This window comes from Mustelus asterias, chromosome 23 (genome assembly GCF_964213995.1).
Source record: "Mustelus asterias chromosome 23, sMusAst1.hap1.1, whole genome shotgun sequence".
Classification (NCBI taxonomy): Eukaryota; Metazoa; Chordata; class Chondrichthyes; order Carcharhiniformes; family Triakidae; genus Mustelus; species Mustelus asterias.
The window spans coordinates 18778259-18798774 of NC_135823.1; the positions used below are offsets into that span (position 1 = coordinate 18778259).

The 20516-nt window shown below is 42.6% G+C and overlaps 1 protein-coding gene across 2 annotated transcripts in view; it reads left to right on the plus strand.

Annotated features, from left to right (window-relative positions):
• The window catches only part of pemt (phosphatidylethanolamine N-methyltransferase), a 128083-nt gene extending 108086 nt beyond the window's left edge, over positions 1-19997 (plus strand). For both annotated transcript variants that reach the window (XM_078240062.1, XM_078240063.1), the window contains exons 5-7: positions 2240-2351; positions 12784-12858; positions 17564-19997. In XM_078240062.1, coding sequence (XP_078096188.1) covers positions 2240-2351; positions 12784-12858; positions 17564-17618 — 242 coding nt within the window. In that variant the 3' untranslated portion in view covers positions 17619-19997. The remainder of the gene's footprint in view (positions 1-2239; positions 2352-12783; positions 12859-17563) is intronic.
• Positions 19998-20516: the final 519 nt, after the last annotated feature.

Below are 20516 nucleotides of genomic sequence, written 5' to 3' on the forward strand. Positions count from 1 at the left end.
TCGTCACTTTGGGTGGGAATTTCCAATTGAAATCCTGCCCCCTATATCCTCAGGTAACGGAATCAAAAACAAGGGGACGCAACCTTAAATTTAAAGCTAACCATTAGCAAAATCAGAAACATTTTTTCACACGAGGAATAATAGAAATTTGGAATTTCCTCCCCCCCTCTCTCTCTCTCTCTCTCTCTCTCTCTCTCTCTCTCTCTCTCTCTCTCTCTCCCCCCCCCCCCCCCCCAGATCTTCAGACTAGGCAATTGAATAATTTTTTTTAGATAAGGGTTTCAAGCGCTCTGGAGCTAAGTTGGTAAGTGGCGTTGAGGTACAGTTTAGCTATGATCTATTGAATGCTGGAGCAGACCTGAGGGGCTGAATAGCCTTCTCCTGTTGCTGTGCTTTGAAGGCACTTTGTGCAAACATCACAGAGATGTTTTTGATACAAGTAATCCAAACGTGGCAGCAAATTAGTGTTTGGAAAATAGCTCAATTATGAGCTTTTGCCCACTATTCTGAATCTTTATCTCAATGATGATCATTGCAAACACTTTAAAGGATTTAAAAATCTGTTTCAGTGTAAACATGTTTTCAAATTTGTAAAGAAAAAATACTAAAACAATTTCTGCCAGACTGGCAGGCCGTTTCCAGAATTTTCTGCCAGTTTCAGCCCGCCCCTCTCTGACTGTGCGGTTATGTCCCACAGGCCGGTGACTTGAAGGATGGGGAAGCTTCGTAGAAACGATGATTTAGGACAATATTAATAGTCACTTGGGCAAATGCATGTTCATTAAGGAAAGCCAGCATGGATTTATTAATGTTTAACTGAGTCACGTGAGCTTTTCATGAGGTAGCAGAGAGGATTGATGAGGGTAATGTCTTTGCTGTAGTGCACATGGACTTCCAAAAGGCACTTGACAAAGTGCCACACAACAGACTTGTGAACTAAGTTGCAGCTAGTTTCAACGACACCTTGATATTTTGTTTTATAACATAAGACTATTAACAGTAATCTTTTTCAATCGAATAGCTCAGAGTGATGTAAGAATCTGTAGCAGTATTACCTCAGAATCCCAGCTGCTTGACAGATTGTGTGAAGTACTTTCACTCATTATAGAAAGGACAGAAAAGCGATTGAGGTTGCATTATAAGGCAGTAAATTTGTCAGGTAGTTCAGGTGTCATAAACTGCAAGGGCAAGTCTGTCTTGTGCTACTTGCAGATTTAAAGCAAAGTGTCTCATATGCCGTTCAGGCTAGGAGTTATCACTAGTGCAATTGGCCTCCTGCAGCTGTGAGCCAATGAATCATAGATCTGAATGTTTTAGTGTATGTGACAGTAAATTAAGAAGCAGTGTAAAATTAAATTAATGCTCTAAACTTGATGCCATATAGATATAAAATGCAGTGAGGATGACAGAAGTGACAGGCTGTAAATTGAGCTATAACAATGGATGTGATGTCACCCACCTTTAGCTCCACTATCACCATTAGCTGGCTTTCTTCTGTCTTAAGGCTGATATACGGCCTCTTGCATTGAAAGTAACTTATCCTGAATTGGCGTTAGGGTAAATATCCACAAATTTGCTTTCTCTCTATGGATTTCTACATCAATCTCCCTCAGCTCCCACCATTCCCCCCCCCCCCCCCCCCCATTTGCGTTCCCAGGTAGATATAAAAAACCCATGACACTATTTTGAAGAAGAGCAGGTCTTTCAGGTCCTGTCCAATATTTTATCTCACCACAGACATCACTGAGACCAATTATCAGATCATTTATTTTATTGTTTGTGCGATCTTGCCGTGCAGAAATTAACTGCCATGTTTTCAACCATTACAGCAGTGCCTTCACCTCAAGTAATTACTTCACTGCTTGTAAAGCACTTTAAGACAAGGATTTTGCTAAAGGCACTATACAAATGCATATTCTTACTTACCTAACTGTAAAGGAAACTTGGAATGCACTGCCTAAGAATGTGGTGGAGGCAGTTTCAATGGAAAGGAAGAACGTGCATAGTTATCAGGGGTGGATGGCAATAGGTGAATTGTTCATTCGGAGATCCGGTATGGACACAATGGGCCAAACTCCTGCACCGTAATAAATCTGTGATTCTGTAATACAAGTATAGGTTTTCTAGCAGTGGATTATCATCACATTTATGTATAACTCATAGCATACCTTACCTTTGGTAAAGAAATGATTTGCATTGGTTGTACAAGCCAACTAAAAATAGCATATACTTTTCACAGGAGACTATTTTGGAGTCTTGATGGAGGCCAAGATATTGACATTTCCTTTTAATGTAATGGAGAACCCTATGTACTGGGGGAGCACATTAGTCTACTTGGGCTGGGCTGTCATGTGAGTATATAAATTTAAAGTCATCATGCATTTCTTCCTGCCTCTTTCCTTCCTCCCTGAATCTTAATTTTAATTTTTCTTTCCTAACTCAGAGACCCTGATATTGTCGTCGATACAAATACTAACATGACAATTACAGTCTACTCTTTTAACGCATGAGTAAATATAGTTAACACTTTTATTAACGGAGAACATTTATAATGGAACAATTTTAAAAAGAGTCTTAAAATTAAATCATATGTATGAAAGAGAAGTTGGCGAAAAAACAAAAATGAAGGATAGTGGCTAATGGTTGTTTTTGGACTGGCCACATATTTTTTAAAAACCTTTGAGATTTGACTATCACTCACAACATGGCATTTATTACCCATCTCAAATTGCCCTTGAGAAGGTATTGATGACCCTCCTTGAACTGCTGCAGTCCATGTGATGAAGATGCTTCTATGTTGCTGTTAAGTTGGGAATTGCTGGCTGTTGAGTCAACAATAAGAAGGAATGCTGAAATATGTCAGTCCCGATGGTGTGTGAATTGGAGCAGCATTTGAAGGTGACAGTATTCTCAGCACCTGGTACTCTTGTCCTTCAAGGCAGGGGAGATGACAGGCTTGGGAGCTGCTGTCAAAGAAGCTTTGGTGAGTTGCTGCAGTCACCAGAGGGAGAGAATGTTTAAGTTGTTGGAAGGGCTGCCAAGTGTTCTGGTTGGTGTTGAACTTCTTGTGTGTTGTTGCATCTGCACTCATTCGGGCAAGTGGAGAATATTCCATCCGACTTCTGACTTGTGCCTTAGAGGTGGCAGAGTGGCCTTCAGAAGTTAGCAGGTGAAGTACTCACTACAATATCTAGTCTCTGACCTACTCTAGCACAGTGGTTCTAGAAGTGTGAGTGGTTCACCCCTAGATTACTGGTGGTTTGCAAAGATCCTCCATATGATCCATGGGCTGATTCAAAATTAGTCTCTGGCATCCAATGCCACGACTGAGGCCATAGAAGAGAACAGGCTCATTCCTACCACTACCGTGACCTCATATCATCAGATGGGCTCCCATATGAACAGCACAAGACATTATAAATGCAAGCAAATGTCTAAAGATACTATTTCACAAGAAAAGCTTGATGGACTTTTGGTTCCACAAAAGGTCGAAGTACCCTGGATTTGCCAACTCAGCTCTGAGACACCTGCCATTGCCAGCAACAAACAACCAGGTGATTGCATTGTCAACACTTGTGGGACTGAACGTGGAGACCACCATGAGAATGAAGCTCTGCAGCTTAGAACTAGAGAAGTCTCATTGGTGTCCCTTCAAAAGCAGTACGTTTGCAGTGGCATGCTCATGATGGTGGGGTAGGACTAGTTGGTCCTACCGAGGTGGTCAGTGGATGAAAATGGATGAGAACCCCCTTCCCTACTGATGTTCTCATAATCCATGAGACCATTGCTTGTTTTAATAGATAAATTAGAGTGAACTTAATAGCTGTGGTGATGGCCCCGTCAACCATCCAGAGAGCCAATGGAAATTCTGCTATGGCCATTCTCAAGAGCCCCAGTAGGATTAGATCCTAATTCTTAGAATCTTAGAATCCCTACAGCACAGAAAGAGGCCATTCGGCCCATCGAGTCTGCACCGACCACAATCCCACCCAGGCCCTACCCCCATAATCCCTCTAACCTACGCATCCCAGGACACTAAGGGCAATTTTAGCATGGTCAATCAACCTAACCCGCACATCTTTGGACTGTGGGAGGAAACCGGAGCACCCAGAGAAAACCCACACAGACACGAGGAGAATGTGCAAACTCCACACAGACAGTGACCAGAGCCGGGAATCGAACCCATGTCCCTGGAGCTGTGAAGCAGCAGTGCTAACCACTGTGCTACCGTGCCGCCCTAATTAGGCACCTATCTGTCTGCTGTCAGGATCTTCAGACTGAGAACTCCTCCTCCTCTGTACCAATGGTGCCCCTGGTGGTACTGCTGGAGGGCCAGAAAGAGGAAAGGCCATGGAGGAACTTGCCAGGATCAGCCGGACAGGCCCAGCAAGGAGATGCTGGTATGTAGGGCGGGTGGTTCTTTCCACTGGGGCAACTCTTGCCGCCAGCAGGGCAATTCATGGGGCATAGAGTATCCAAACAGTATAGCAGCCCCGCAGCGGCAACTGAATGATGCCCCCAGGTTCCCCTTAATGACTACATAAGGGCCTCATTTGGCCTAGCCAGCCAAGAAGGCTGACATTAACCTACCCCTGCCCTGATTTAATCAGGTGGAGTTTCCATGCCCCTCCTCTTCCCCCCTCCCCCCCTCAGCCTGATCCCGGGGTGAGGGGAAGGAGGGCATTAAATCTGCACTGGGGGACATAAGGGATGACACACAAATAAAGACCAGGACTGCATAATATATCCAAGGGTTAGTAGATTGTGTAAATTGATGTCAGGTCAAATTTAACAAGAGAATTGTAAAGTGATAAAACAGAGTAATGATAGAATGTAAAGAGTTGCAATAGTTCACATGTACAAACTTTCAAAAGTGAGAGAACAAGTTGATAACTGTGTTTGAAAAGAAAGCTTGTGACTTTCTAAGTTTTATAAATAGGAGCATGGAGCACAAAAATAACAGGAGCAATGATTGATCCACCCAGAATTTTAATACAATTTGCAGTATTGAACACTTTGATTTAGGAGAATGTCAAAGCGTGAAGTGGGTACAGAAGAGATTCATCAAGAAGATATGAAGAATGAGAGACTTTAGTTAGGTGAAGAGATATGAGAAAATGAGGCTGCTTTCAATAGAATAGAAATAGTTAGCATTAAAAATGAGAGTTTTTTTGTAAGAATAGTCAATTCTTAGTGGTTGGCATGTTGGTAACTAGAGGGCACAAATTTAAGATAATCATCAAAAGAATGAAAACTGAGCTTTGAGTTATGTGTAGAATGTCGTACTCGAAAAGTGGTGGAAGCACCACTCCTACACCGACAATGTTTAAGTGGATAAATGTTGAAAAACAAAAGAAACATGTATGACGAAAGGACAGGCTAATGAGACTAAATGGATTCTATCAGAAAGCTATCCCAGGTTTGATGGGTCAAATGGCCACCTACCGTGTGGTAAAATTTTATGGTTTTGAAAAATAATGAAAATGGAATGCACTGTTTATAGTTTCAAGCTTAATAGTCATTTTAGAGTCTTGACATTCCCTCCCAGGTAACACAAGATCCTGAGACACTGCTTAGGAAAAGTTATAAACTCTCCAGCACCTCTTTAGGATTTAGCACAGATCAGTTATAGACTGGAAAGAGTAAATATGACGCACCAGTTCTAGTCAAGTTAACCTTTCCATATTTAATTTATCGTGCCAACTCGGCTCATACCAGACACTGGTTAAGAAAAGTATTTGATAGTCTGCTCATGTACATTTTACATCCTGTCACAAATATAGTGGGCAAAACCTTTTAAGTTACTCAAACAGAAATTTTGAGACACACCATATTGTTTATATTTACACCAAGTTGTTATAGCATTGTCTTTAACCAATTCTCGTTTAGCTCACCAAGTTTGGTTAACGCTGTTAATTCTAATTCTCCTCCGGCATCTAAGACAGACTTTTGTCTGCTTTCATAGCTAGTTATTTCTGGAACCAACCGCTGGTCCATTGCCAAAGACTTTTATATGGCTTGAGGGATACCACTCCACATCAAATGTGACTGACCAGAAGTCTCTCCTGCTCTTACTACCTGCGCTGGAGTGTTAGAAGGATTTGCAAGTTGACACTCAACCTGCTTGGGCGCGTTTATGAACGCGCCTTCCTTGACCATCAAGTCCTGGGGTAGCACTTGAACCCGGAGCTGCTGGCCCAGAGGCAGGGACACTACCCACCGCGCCACAAGACTGCCACAAGACCTCCACAATACTGTTAATGGTATCTCATAATGATTAGAATGTGTTTTGATTCTGCCTGGCGTGCCGTGGTCTCTAGCACTTTGTTTTATTATAACGTGCTACTTTGCTGTGCAGTACTTTCAGTTCTCCTCTCTAAAGATAATGAAATGATAACTGAACAAACTAATAGTATTCCAGTCTGGTTCACTGATCAAATAGTAATAAATTAAAATTTTAATTTTGTGCATTATCTACAATAATTGACAATTTCAGACTTTAGTGCCTCATGAAACATGCAGATCTGCTCCTAGAGTTTATGGGTCTTTCCGTAATACCCATAATAAATGCATGGTCATATAATTTAAAATTTTGTACAAAATCAATTATTAAGACGTTTAAGTATTTGAAATGAAATTAATGTCCTTGCATGGGACATTGTAAATCTGTATCATACATTTGTAATTACTGAATGTCCAAAAACGATGAGGTTCATACTTGAAAAAACAATCTGGATCAGTCTTTTAGATTTAGATGCACATTTGGTTAAATAATTACCTGACTTAAACTTGTGATAATATATTTTTGCACTATCCTTGATTCCAATTATTGTTTAATGGTTTTTAAAAATATTTTTATTGTATTTCCAAAGAGATGCAATTTAAATTCATCTACGAGATGCTAGTTTTTTTTAACTTAAATAATGTTATTGCTTTAATGGATGCTATTCCAGAGCCAGTAATATTCAAAATGCAAAATCAGTTAGTTGGCACCACAGTGTCCCCTTTATGTATATGATATTTACCATTACAAAACCAGACAGCTAGGAAACATCTGCCGCTCCGAGCTGAAGTTAAGTTAGTAATAAGATAGTAGCTGTTGCAACTGTTAGCAGAGAATGAGCCATTGCCATTTGAAAAATGAGCCAATTGCCCCTTTCACAATGGCCTCGTTATGTCTTCCTCACAGCTTACATTCCAATCTAGCTTTGTATCCTCAGCAAGCATTATTCTTGGAGTCTATCACTAGCCACTTCACAGATCACCAACGGGTGACTGTGTGGAGTTTGCATGTTTGCCCCGTGTCTATGGGGGTTTCCTCCGGGTGCTCCGGTTTTTTCCCCACAGTCCAAAGATGTGCAGGTTAGGTGAATTGGACATGCTAAATTGCCCCTTAGTGTCTCAAGATGTGTCAATTAGATGGATATGCTGTGGGAAATGTGTGGGGATAGGGCGGGGGAGAGGGCCTGGGTAAGATACTCTGTCAGAGAGCCGGTGAAGACTTGATGGGCCGAATGGCCTCTTCTGCACTGTAGGGATTCGAAGACCAATACAATACATTTTTTGTCATGAAAACTTTGTACTTCTACCAGGCGCACAAAATCTATATCACTAATATAGATCACGAAAAGCATAATATTGACCCATGGGGAACCCCCTCTATATATCTTCCATTGGTCTGAAAAATAACTGTTTACCACTACTCAGTTTCCTGTCATTCATCCAGTTTTGTGTCCATGATCTATCTGATTATTTTATTGCTTGGTCTTCAACTCTGTATGTTATGTGGCACTTTAACAATTGCCTTTGGGGATTTCATGTACACCACATCAACCACATTGCCCTCATCAATCTTCTCACTTAGTTTATCATAAAACTCAATCAAATTAGTTAAACATAATTTGTCTTTAATAATTCTGTTCTGGTTTCCCTTAATTAATTGGCATTTCTCCAAGTATTGTATCTGTTAATTTTGTCCTGGATTGTTCTCCTCACAGCTTTCCCACCTCTGATGTTAAACTGTGGTTGCTGGATTTATCCTTACACCCGTTTTTGAACAAGGATGTAACATTTGCAGTTCTCTGGTCCTCTGGCAACACCCTTGTACCTAAGGAAGATTGGAAGATTATCATCAATGCCTCCGCAAACTCCACCTTTATTTCTCTTAGTATACTTGGATGCATCCTACCTGGTCCTGGTGGTTTATTCAATTTAAGTACAGGCAGCCTTTCTAATACCTCCCTTTGTCAATTTTTAGCCCATCTTGTGCCTCAACACCGTGACCATAGCAGATCACTAACAAGTAGTTTTTAATCTATAAACAAAGCCAGGTACAATCATGTAACTGTGACCTATCACTTTGAGAGCCCTACCTCTCTGATTTTGCTTGTGTCTTTAGGGGGAAGGATTACTATTCAGAGTGAGTTTATAATAGGCACTCCGACTCCTGGGCCAGGATTTTGCGGCCTCTCCTGCCGTAACATGAATATTATGGTGTTGCCGAACTGAATGGAGGTTTAAATGGCTTGCCGCATTAACCAGGGAGGGGAGATGTGCTGCGGTGAGGCTGTAAAAACGTAGCCCTGGTATTCTTCACACATGAGGGGATAGCAGTCTGTCTCAGGCGATTCATATACTACTCCTGCTGAAAAGAGTCAGAGACACAGTCATTTAATTCGGTGGAGAGAATGGGCTGGAGCTAGAGGGCAGGTTACAATTCCAGTGGCAGAAGGGAGGAGCAACAAAGATCCACATTAGCTAAACTGTACACCCTCCCCACCCCCGAAAAAAAAAATACTTTGAAGCTGCAATGGAGGTGATGTTGATACAGATAATGGCACACCGAGGAAAGGAAGTCCTAGAAATAGGAGGTTCAAGCATTTTGAAAGGAGGGGGTTCAGATGGTCACTCTTGTCTCACCCACCCACCAATGGCTGTGGTGCAATAAACATTTGACCGACCTTCCCAGATTGTTCAAGGTGAGTAAACAAGAGTCCACACTGAAATACTATTGGAAGCCCGGCTCATATCCACACCATCCACGGCAGTCATTAAGCATAGCAGAACCTCACTAAATGCTTGCCCCCTTCTACACACATCCTCGCAGCTTCCTTTAACTATTCCACTCTCCCAAATCACTGTTCCTGTGGTATGGAAATGAAAAGTGGAGATTGTTGTATATTGCGTGCTCTTGAAATCATGATTCAAGTTGAGTTTGAAAGGAGCGGAGAAGAATGCCACTCCCAAGAAAGGCATCAAGGAAACAATGAGTGAAATCACAGCAAATTCTGGAATGAAGCAGAGAAGGTCAAGGAAGGAGAGTTTCTACATGTACAAAGTGATGAAGCGTGTTCACACGGACAGAGCATCACTTTCAAAGCCATGATCATCGTGAACTCCAATGTGAATAATATTATTGTGAAGTGTGCCGCTTGGTCCATTATAATAGGTGCCCGGGAGATTCAGATCACTGTGTGCCTACTGCTGCCCAGGTCAGAAGAGACAAAGACTGTTATCCGCAAGTACACCAGCTCCAAGTCAAACTCCACAACTTACTGAAAGCATCATCACAGTGGACTATCTGCAGACATCTGGGTGAAAGGAAATTCTGAATTAGTTTGAAGACTTTCTACAGCATGATGTTTCTTGCAAAGGAGAAGGAAATAAGCAACCAAAATAAAGGAGTATCACGGGTCCCTGAATCAACATGGGGAAGTTCTTCATCAGGGAGACAGTAGGAAATGAAGATGTTGGCGAGGATTTTTCAAGTTCCGACTGGAGTTGGTTGGGTAAATCACAGTACTGCATTGGTTTACTGTTTTCATATGTGTAGATTTTGTTGAAAGCTCCCTGTCATTGCTTGTCACAACTTCTGATTCACAAATCACAGGATGTCCTCCTAAATTCAATATCCCTCTCGGCTGCCATTCGAGGAAAAAAAATCTGTCGGGCAATCCAGCAGCCCACATTGCCCACTCCCGCACTTAGTTTACCAACTAGCATCATGGCACCTTACTAAATGAAAACATTTAGCAGCCCGAAGACTCCTTATTAATTCATACAATGAAAGGAATTTCATAGCAGAAACCATAGAACATCAATGAGGTGGGATAACTGGGAATAATGAGGGGAGAGGTGCCCTTCCTGTAGAATGCTACCCACAGCAAATCTTTGATTCGGGAACATAGAGGTGTACCTATCTGATTGTAACTTGAACATCATGAAGGCAGGATGACTTAGAAACATAGAAACCCTACAGTACAGAAAGAGGCCATTCGGCCCATCGAGTCTGCACTGACCACAATCCCACCCAGGCCCTACCCCCATATATTTTACCCGCTAATCTACGCATCCCAGGACACTAAGTGGCAATTTTAGCATGGCCAATCAACCTAACCCGCACATCTTTGGACTTGACACTTTGGTGAGTTGAGAAGATTTCTGTAGCCTCAAAGATGTCAGCAGGAGCTCTTCAGGGCAAATCTTGGACCCAGAGTCACAACATTGACTGCCTCCACTCACTTTGCGTGTGCATTTTCCTTCTTGCACTATGACCTGTATTTTAGAGCTCTCTTGAAGTCTTTTAAGTGTGTCCCCCTCTTTCTTCACATACTCTCCCTCACACAACCTAAATCTCTGTCTTTCTATATTGGACACACACCTGTCCAATTCCTCCCCTTAAAAATGCTGCAAGTTTTCCTTCAACACTCCTCGTGAGAAAGCATTGCATGTCCTATAAAAACATTTCTGCCAATTTAGTATGATGGCATATATTAAGCTAATAAAAATGAGCTTAGATGAGTTCCAGTAAGACCACATACATCATGTTCAGAAAAGGGCTTACTGGTCTCCTGTGCCAAGATTTCTGTTTCTAAATTGCTCTGCCAGTCCATTTGCTCATCTCTGGTGATTATTTTAGACTTATTATTTATAGTGTCAGTATTATATCCAGAAAGCTCAAGGGACCAGTGAAGTACATTTATCCAGGACAACCTACGTTATTTACAATTTGTCCTTAATGAGTCATTCATCTGAAGTCCTCTCCCTGGATAGTGGGTCCCTTGCAATCCTATTCCTGTATCCTTTATCTCTTGGCAATTTTATTTGACAACTGCGACCTTAATATTTCTAATAAACCAAGTAGTTTATAATTGCTTAATTCTGTAAAATGGCAACATAAATCAGTTCCTCAGCTTCTCCCGGTACACTACCAACCAAGATCACCCTTACGCATTCCTTTTGAAGTGAAGTTCAGTTGTGTTGTAATATATCACTGTAAAAGGCATGCCAGTGACGTTTTGAGCTACAAATGTTTTATATACATTTATATGTTTTTTTAACTTCAGGGCAAATAATTTAATAGGTGGAATGAAGCATAAAATGTTCTGGCTCTCGTGGAATGAATTAAATGTTAGCACAACTGCGCTTTTATTGACCTATGCTTAGGGCTGTTTTGAGCTTTTTAATAGCTGTTGGTCAGCTAGTTTTACTAGTTTTATATTTTGTGATGTATAATTATTGAATTAGTTTGGACCATCTGCAACAATTGCCTACCTGGGCGAGGGCAATCAAAACCATTGGTTTGGGGAAAGAAGAAAGTGAAATTATTGTCAGGTGAGATAAAATTGTGTTAGTAACAAGTGAGATTTTGGCTCTGTTTGCAAAATGGTGACTGAAGTGAATTAAGCAGACTGGAATGTCGGAATGTACAATGCCTAATGGAATTAATAATTCTAAACAATTTGTAAGTTTCTTTTTACAGCCAAAGTTGTAACCATGGCAATGTATCTGAAACTGAAGAAGTTGCTCATGAAAAAATGATTTGAGAAATTGACTTGCTTCCTGAATAACATTTCCCCGGTAATAGCCAATGATTTTACCCTGTCATTTACCAAAGTTTAAAAACTGATGCTGCATCTATTTAATGATGGCTGGATAAACTGTGGTCTTGAGAATGCAGTGGAGATGCCGGGGTTGGACTGGGGTGGGCACAGTAAGAAGTCTCACAACGACAAGTTAAAGTCCAACAGGTTTATTTGGTATCACAAGCTTTCGGAGCGCTGCCCCTTCATCAGGTGAGTTCCTTCATCACTCACCTGATGAAGGGACAGCGCTCCGAAAGCCTGTGATATCAAATAAACCTGTTGGACTTTAACCTGGTGTTGTGAGACATCTTACTTTAGAATGAAAACAGAAAATGCTAGAAATGCTGAGCAAGCATCAGTGGAGAGAGAAACAGAGTTAACCTTTTAGGTCTGTTACCTTTCTTCAAAATATCAAATCACAGACAAGAATAGAATCCCTACAGTGCAGAAGGAAGCCATTCGGCCCATCGAGTCTGCACCGACAACAATCCCACCCAAGCCCTATCCCTGTAATCCCACGTATTTACCCTGCTAATCCCCCGACACTAAGGGGAAATTGAGCATGGCCAATCCACCTAACCTGCACATCTTTGGACTGTGGGAGGAAACCGGAGCACTCGGAGGAAAGCCACGCAGACACAGGGAGAATGTGAAAACTCTACACAGGCATTCACCCAAGTCCAGAATTGAACCAGGGTCCCTGGTGCTGTGAAACATTAATTATTTTTCAGTCTCCACAAATGCTGTCTGACCTGCTGTGTGTTCCCAATGTTTTCTCTAGTTATTACAGATTTCCACCATCTGCAATATTTTGCTTTTGTAATATTGTTCAATGAATAATTTCAGAGGCCTGTGAGTAATGTGACAATAATATCTTCCTTGTTTTACCTTTTTCCCTTCTGCTGGCATAAATCAAAAGGAACGCTAGTCCCACGGGTCTGGTCCTCACTGCTTGGGTAGCAGCTGTGTACAAGGTTGCAATTCTGATTGAAAGGTGGGTATTATGTTGTAAGCTTTGGATTTATCTCCATAGTTGGGCTATGAGCAGGTTATTGCTGAGTAAGTTCTGCTTGATAGCGCTGTCAATAACCCCTTCCACCACCTTGCTGATGATCGTGAGTAGACTGATCGGGCAGTAATTGGTTGGGTTGGATTAGTCCTGCTCTTTGTGTACAGAACATACTGGGGCAATTTTCCACATTGCCGAGTAGTTGACAGTGTTATAGCTTTACTGGAACAGCTTAGCTTGGGGAGCGGCAAGTTATGGAGCACAAGTCTTCCATACTATTGCTGGAATGTTGTCAGGGCCCATAGCCTTTGCAGTATCCATTGCCTTCAGCCATTTCTTGATATTATTTGAAGTGAATTGAATTGACTGATGAGTGACATCTGTGATGCTGGGGGCCTCTGGAGGAGGCCAAGATGGATCATCCAGTCGGCACTTCTGGCCGAAGATGGCTGCAAATTCTTCGTCCTTATCTTTTGCACCGAGATGTTGGGCTCCTCCATCATTGAGGATGGGACATTTGTGGAGCCTCTTCTTCCAGTGAGTTGTGTAATCGTCCAACATCATGCATGACTGTATGTAGAGGAACTGCAGAACTTAAATCTGATCCCTTGGCTGTGGGATCCTTTAGCTCTGTCTATCGCATGCTGCTTTCACTGTTTGGCATGTAAATAGTCCAGTGTTGTAGCTTCACCAGATTGACACCTCATTTTTAGGTATGCCTGGTGCTGCTCCTGACGTGCCCTCCTGCACTCTCCATTGAACCACGGTTGGTCCCCTGGATTGGTGGTAATGGCAGAGTGGGAGATCTGTCGGGCCATGAGGTTACAGATTGTGGTTGAGTACAACTCTGCTGTTGCTGATGGCCCACTATGCCCATTCTTGAGTTGCCAGATTTGTTCGAAGTCGTTCCCATTTATCATGGTGGTAGCACTACACAACACAAGGGTGTCATCAGTGTGAAGACAGGACTTTGTCACTGCTACCATTGCTGTCATGCAAGGTGCATCTGCAACAGGTAGATTGGTGAGGACGAGGTCAAGGAGGATCTTTTTACCCAACGGGATGTGGGTGACACTGGCTAGGCCAGCATTTATTGCCCATCCCTAGTTGCCTTTGAGAAGGAGGTGGTGAGTTGTCTTCCTGAACTGCTGCAGTCCTGAGGTGTAGGTACACCCACAGTGCTGTTAGGGAGGGAATTCCAGGATTTTCACCCAGTGACAGTGAAGGAACAGTGATATATTTCCAAGTCAGGATGGTGAGTGACTTGAAGGGGAACCTCCAGGTGGTGGTGTTCCCAGGTGTCTGATGCTCTTGTCCTTCGAGATAGTAGTGGTTGTGGGTTTGGAAGATGTTGCCTAAGAAACCTTGGTGAGTTCCTGCAGTGCATCTTGTAGATGGTACACTCTGCTACTGTGTATCGATAGTGGAGTGGAGGATGTTGAACATGGTGGATGGGGTGTCAATCAAGCGGGCTGCTTTGTCCTGGATGGTGTTGCGCTTCTTGAGTGTTGTTGGAGCTGCACTCATCCAGGCAAGTGGAGAGTATTCCATCATACTCCTGACTTGTGCCTTGTAGATTGTGGATGTTTGCCGATGATACAAAGATAGGTGGAGGGGCAGGTAGTATTGAGGAGGTGGGGAGGCTGCAGAAAGATTTAGACAGTTTAGGAGAGTGGTCCAAGAAGTGGCTGATGAAATTCAACGTGGGCAAGTGCGAGGTCTTGCACTTTGGAAAAAAGAATAGAGGCATGGACTATTTTCTAAACGGTGACAAAATTCATAATGCTAAAGTGCAAAGGGACTTGGGAGTCCTAGTCCAGGATTCTCTAAAGGTAAACTTGCAGGTTGAGTCCGTAATTAAGAAAGCAAATGTAATGTTGTCATTTATCTCAAGAGGCTTGGAATACAAAAGCAGGGATGTACTTCTGAGGCTTTATAAAGCACTGGTTAGGCCCCATTTGGAGTACTGTGAGCAATTTTGGGCCCCACACCTCAGGAAGGACATACTGGCACTGGAGCGGGTCCAGCGGAGATTCACACGGATGATCCCAGGAATGGTAGGCCTGACATACGATGAACGTCTGAGGATCGTGGGATTATATTCATTGGAGTTTAGGAGGTTGAGGGGAGATCTAATAGAAACTTACAAGATAATGAACGGCTTAGATAGGATGGACGTAGGGAAGTTGTTTCCATTAGCAGGGGAGACTAGGACGCGGGGGCACAGCCTTAGAATAAAAGGGAGTCACTTTAGAACAGAGATGAGGAGAAATTTCTTCAGCCAGAGGGTGGTAGGTCTGTGGAATTCATTGCCACAGAGGGCTGTGGAGGCCGAGACGTTGAGCGTCTTCAAGACAGAAATTGATAAATTCTTGATTTCTCGAGGAATTAAGGGCTATGGGGAGAGAGCGGGTAAATGGAGTTGAAATCAACCATGATTGAATGGTGGAGTGGACTTGATGGGCCGAATGGCCTTACTTCCGCTCCTATGTCTTATGGTCTTATGGACAGGCTCTTGTTGGATCCCTCACCACGTGCTGAAGACCCAGTCTAGCAGCTATGCCTTTAGGACATTCAGCTCATACAGTGGTGCTGATGCCGAGCCATTTATGGTGATGGATATTGAAGTCTCCCACCCAGAATACTTTCTGTGCCTTTACCACCCTCACTTCTTCCTCCAAGTGGTGTTCAACATGGAGGAATACTGATTCATCAACTAAAAGGGGACGGGAGGTTAGCAGTGGGAGGTTTCCTTTCCCATGTTTTGACCTGATGCCATGAGACTTCATAGGGTCCAGAGCCCATGTTGAGAACTCCCAGAGCAACTCCCTCCTGACTGTGTACCACTCTGCCACCACCGCTGCTGGGTCTGTCCTGCTGGTGGGACAGGACATATCCAGGAATGATGATGGTGGTGTCTGGGACATTATCTATAAGGTATGATTCCATGAATATGACTATGTCAGGCTGTTCCTCGACTAATCTGTGAGACAGCTCTCCCCATTCTGGCACAAGCCTCAGATGTTAGAAAGGAGGACTTTGCAGGGTTGACATGGCTGGGTTTGCAGTTGTTGTTTTCATTGTTGAGGTCAATGCCGGGTGGTCCATCTGGTTTCATTCATTTTAGACTTTGTAGCAGTTTGATACAAATGAGTGGCTTTGCTTGGCCATTTTAGAGGAATTTAAGAGGCAACCACAAAGAGTCTGAAATCACATGCAGGCCAGACCAGGTAAGGATGGCAGGTTTCCTCCAATAAAAGACACAAGTGAACGACAATCGACAATGGTCTGTGGTCACCATTAGACAAGCTTTTAATTCCAGATGTATTAATTGAATTTAAATTCCATAAGCTGGTGTGGTGGATTTGAACCAGTGTCCCCAGAGCATTAGCTTGGGCCTCTGGATTACTTGTCCAGTGACAAGCTCATTGAAGTAAATCATAAATGTGTGTAAGTCACAATGACCTCTATAACTTTTGACCAAGGAAGCAGTACACTTTTAGAAAAACTAAAAAAAGCTCTGTCCAACTGCCCCAGTGCATCAACACATTTATCCAGTCAGTGACTGAGCTGTACACAGCAGAAAGCTCACTCTTAGTTGACTTTAGCTGGACTTTAGCATAGCCTGCATTGGGGAGGGGGAATTTGGCCAGAGTTCCTGTTAAACCACAACCCCCTGCTGGAAACTTTTATCTATGGTTATCAATCAAGGACAGGACCAAGTTGAACTCACCATGGCGTGCAGCCTGCCAACATTGATAGTTTAGGTGCACACATGAATAATGGCTGTTTGGCCAAATTACAGCATGGCAACTCCCATTCAGGAGGCTATAATTCAGCAACTAGTCGATGCCTTGAGGAAAAGAAGAGGAAAGAAAATTGGCAAGGGATAAAATGTTTCAAAGCAATATAACAGATTAAATTATATGCCTGTTTATTTTCCATATTGAAATTATTTTGTTGGCTGCTGCAACATGGCTGGAATGGGGATTTATATTGCAAATGCAAAATCCAAAAAGATCATCTGGGAAAAGAATTAAACATCTTAATTTTTTTTATTCATTCGTGGGACATGGGCGTCACTGGCTGGCCAGCATCTATTGCCCATCCTTAGTTGCCCTTTGGAGGGCAATTGAGAGTCAACCACATTGCTGTGGCTCTGGAGTCGCATGTAGGCCAGACCAGGTAAGGACGACAGATTTCCTTCCCTAAAGGACATTAGTGAACCAGATGGGTTTCCAACAATCGACAATGGTTTCATGGTCACCAGTAGATTCTTAATTCCAGATATTTGTTTTTTATTGAATTCAAATTCCACCACCTGCCATGGTGGGATTCGAACATGGGTCCCCAATGATATAAAAGCAGCTCAATCTATTATGGATATCACCTGATGAAGGAGCAGCGCTCTGAAAGCTCGTGATTTCATATAAACCTGTTGGACTTTAACCTGGTGTTGTGAGACTTCTTACTGCTATGGATGGAGTGGAATTTTATCTTTTCACTATATTCAAGGATATCTCCAATTTTCTCAGTCGTTTTCATATATATAGTAAAATGTAGTGAATATTTGTAGCATGAGGAAGTTTTTTGGTGAAAATATGGGAGTAGAGCTGCATTAACAGGATTTTCAGTAACAGCCGCACTCTAACAGTATTTGTGATCCTTGTCTCTTCCTTGTAAATGTCAGCCCATTCACAGATGAAGTATATCGTCAAAAAGAAAAGGCTGTGAAGGAGAACTGAATGGCTGGTGTTCGATAAGAGGATGCTACCTCATTGGATTCAGTCGGATTCCTTGCTTTGCTTCGATTTGAATGGGTTCTAATATTTTAATAACTATTAATTAGTTACGGTGTGATGCTCTGCTAATTATGGTTTAAATATACAGTTCTGTAGCAAACATTGAGGGGTGATACTTAATACGTTATGAGTATGTTATTCCAGATAATGAGAGTTCTAGATTATTTCATACAATTCAGATAATGGGCTCATTCATATTGCCTATGGGAAAGCACCAAATTGTTTGATATGATCTCACTGCAAAGGCAATCTAAATGGAACCTATCCTAACATCAGTCTATTAAGACCTGGACAGGTTATTAAACCAAAAATATCAAATCATGGTATTCCTATTCACGAAACCCAGTACTCTCAAACTGGGTCATTCATTTTTGCTCAGTAAGTGATAAGTTTACCCAAATATTTCTCGCTACCATATCAATGATCTCATTAATTCCTTCTGAATGTGGTGTTGCCTTCACACTCAATGACATCACGGTTACATTGTAAGCCTGATTTATTAAAGAAAAGTAGATATTGCTCTTTGACAGCTGATGAGAATTGAATCTTTCATAGAAATTGGACTTGTCATTCCCATTAATCAAACGTGAGTCTTGCAGTGGGACAGCGAGAATCGCATTATGAATCCTTGCCGGCACAAAACTAAAGCAGAAAGAAGATTAGATTACCTGCTGAAATCTCTTTTTTTACATTGGAACATAATAATGATGCGAGAAAATATTACACAGCTAGCATTTCTGACCTTTTATTTGCAATCTCTTGTATGCTACTGGATATTGTGCAAATCTGCTAGATCTAAAAATATTGCCACATTCCTGGCTGAAAGAGCATATTGTGAACAGTAATATCTCGAATGTACACTAAATTGAATTTTATATTAATGGCTAAAAAAAGTATGTATTTTTATATACAGTGGAATTTGTTCCCATTATCTTTGACGGTTGAAAAAAAACACTTTGATGCCATGTGGAAAATTCCAAGCTCAATTCCTGGCCTGTCCTGATGTAGGTGATAACATCTGGGTTGGGAATAGGAACTTGGCCCCAGCGTCTCTAAGTAAGGGTAGGCAAAATCACCTGGGGTTCCTGTTCCTGAATACTATCAGTGACCCTCTGAAGTAACATGTACAAGCATAGTTCTGGGTAAGGACAAGATTCAGTGGCTCAAATCCCTTCAATGCCGAAGAAGCCATTCGGCCCATCGAGTCTGCACTGACCCTCCAGCAGAGCATCCCACCTAGGCCCAATCCGCTGATCCATCCCTGTAACTGGGGGGATTAATCGTGGCCAATCCACCTAATCCGCACATCTTTGGACACCCTATTTTACCATTTTGATTCAAAGTGGTGGGCGCACTTGAAACTGGGAGTGTTTCAGATCCAACTTTTAGACCTGTTCTCAGACGCCCCCATACGCACTTTGTCTGCAAAAAGATCAGCGATTCCAAATTGTGCTGCACAAGTCTATGGGCAGAGTTTAACGCGCCTGAAATACTGCAGCTCCGATCAGCGCCTCCAACTGCACATGTGCAGAAAAAGAAATGATAGAAAAATGTCGCATTATCCTGTCACATCGTTCCTGAGCCGGATAATGCCTTCCCTGGCCCCTGCAGACATTGTCCCTCCCACACAACATTACTAATCCTCTTAAAGACCACCCCCTCTGCCACCCAGACCGATCGCAGGCCCCTTCCCCTTCCCCCCCCTCACTGATCTCAGGAAGAGTGGCAGCGGAGCCTCCCTTTCCTGCCACTGATCTCAAGCAGAGAGCCATTGGACCCACCTCTTACCGCCTCATTAACTGGAACACCTCAATCGGACTTGTGTGGAGCATGTCTGTTTTGCGCCGATTCTGGATGGGCGAATGCAGTGGTAAAGGGGGAAATGCCAGTAAGATTGGGCGTGCAGCCCATTAAGTCAATTTAAATGAATGCAAATGCATTTAAATGGCCATCGCGCCTGATCGTGGCCATTTTCGGAGGAACCGGCGCAGAGGTAGGTTGTTGCATAAGGTTAAATCTCACGGGATTCGGGGTAAGGTATCTAAATGGATACAAAATTGGCTTCTTGACAGAAGCCAGAGGATGGTTGTAGAGAGGTGTTTTTTCAAACTGGAGGCTTGTGACCAGCGGTGTGCCTCAGGGATCAGTGCTGGGTCCACTGTTATTTGTCATTTGTATTAATGATTTGGATGAGAGTATAGGGGGCATGATTAGTAAGTTTGCAGATAACACTAAGATTGGTGGCATAGTGGACAGTGAAGAAAGTTATCTCCAATTGCAACGGGATCTTGATCAATTGGGCCAGTGGGCTGACGAATGGCAGATGGAGTTTAATTTAGACAAATGCGAGGTGATGCATTTTGGTAGATTGAACCAGGGCAGGACTTACTCAGTTAATGGTAGGGTGTTGGGGAGAGTTATAGAGCAAAGAGATCGAGGCGTACATGTTCATAGCTCCTTGAAAGTGGAGTCACAGGTGGACAGAGTGGTGAAGAAGGCAATCGGCATGCTTAGTTTCATCGGTCAGAACATTGAATACAGGAGTTGGAATGCCTTGTTGAAGCTGTACAAGACATTGGTAAGGCCACACTTGGAATACTGTGTGCAATTCTGGTCACCCTATTATAGAAAGGATATTATTAAACTAGAAAGAGTGCAGAAGAGATTTACTAGGATGCTACCGGGACTTGATGGATTGAGTTATAAGGAGAGGCTGGATAGACTGGGACTTTTTTCTCTGGAGCGTAGGAGGCTGAGGGGTGATCTATAGAGGTCTATAAAATAATGAGTGGCACAGATCAGCTAGATAGTCAATATCTTTGCCCAAAGGTAAAGGAGTCT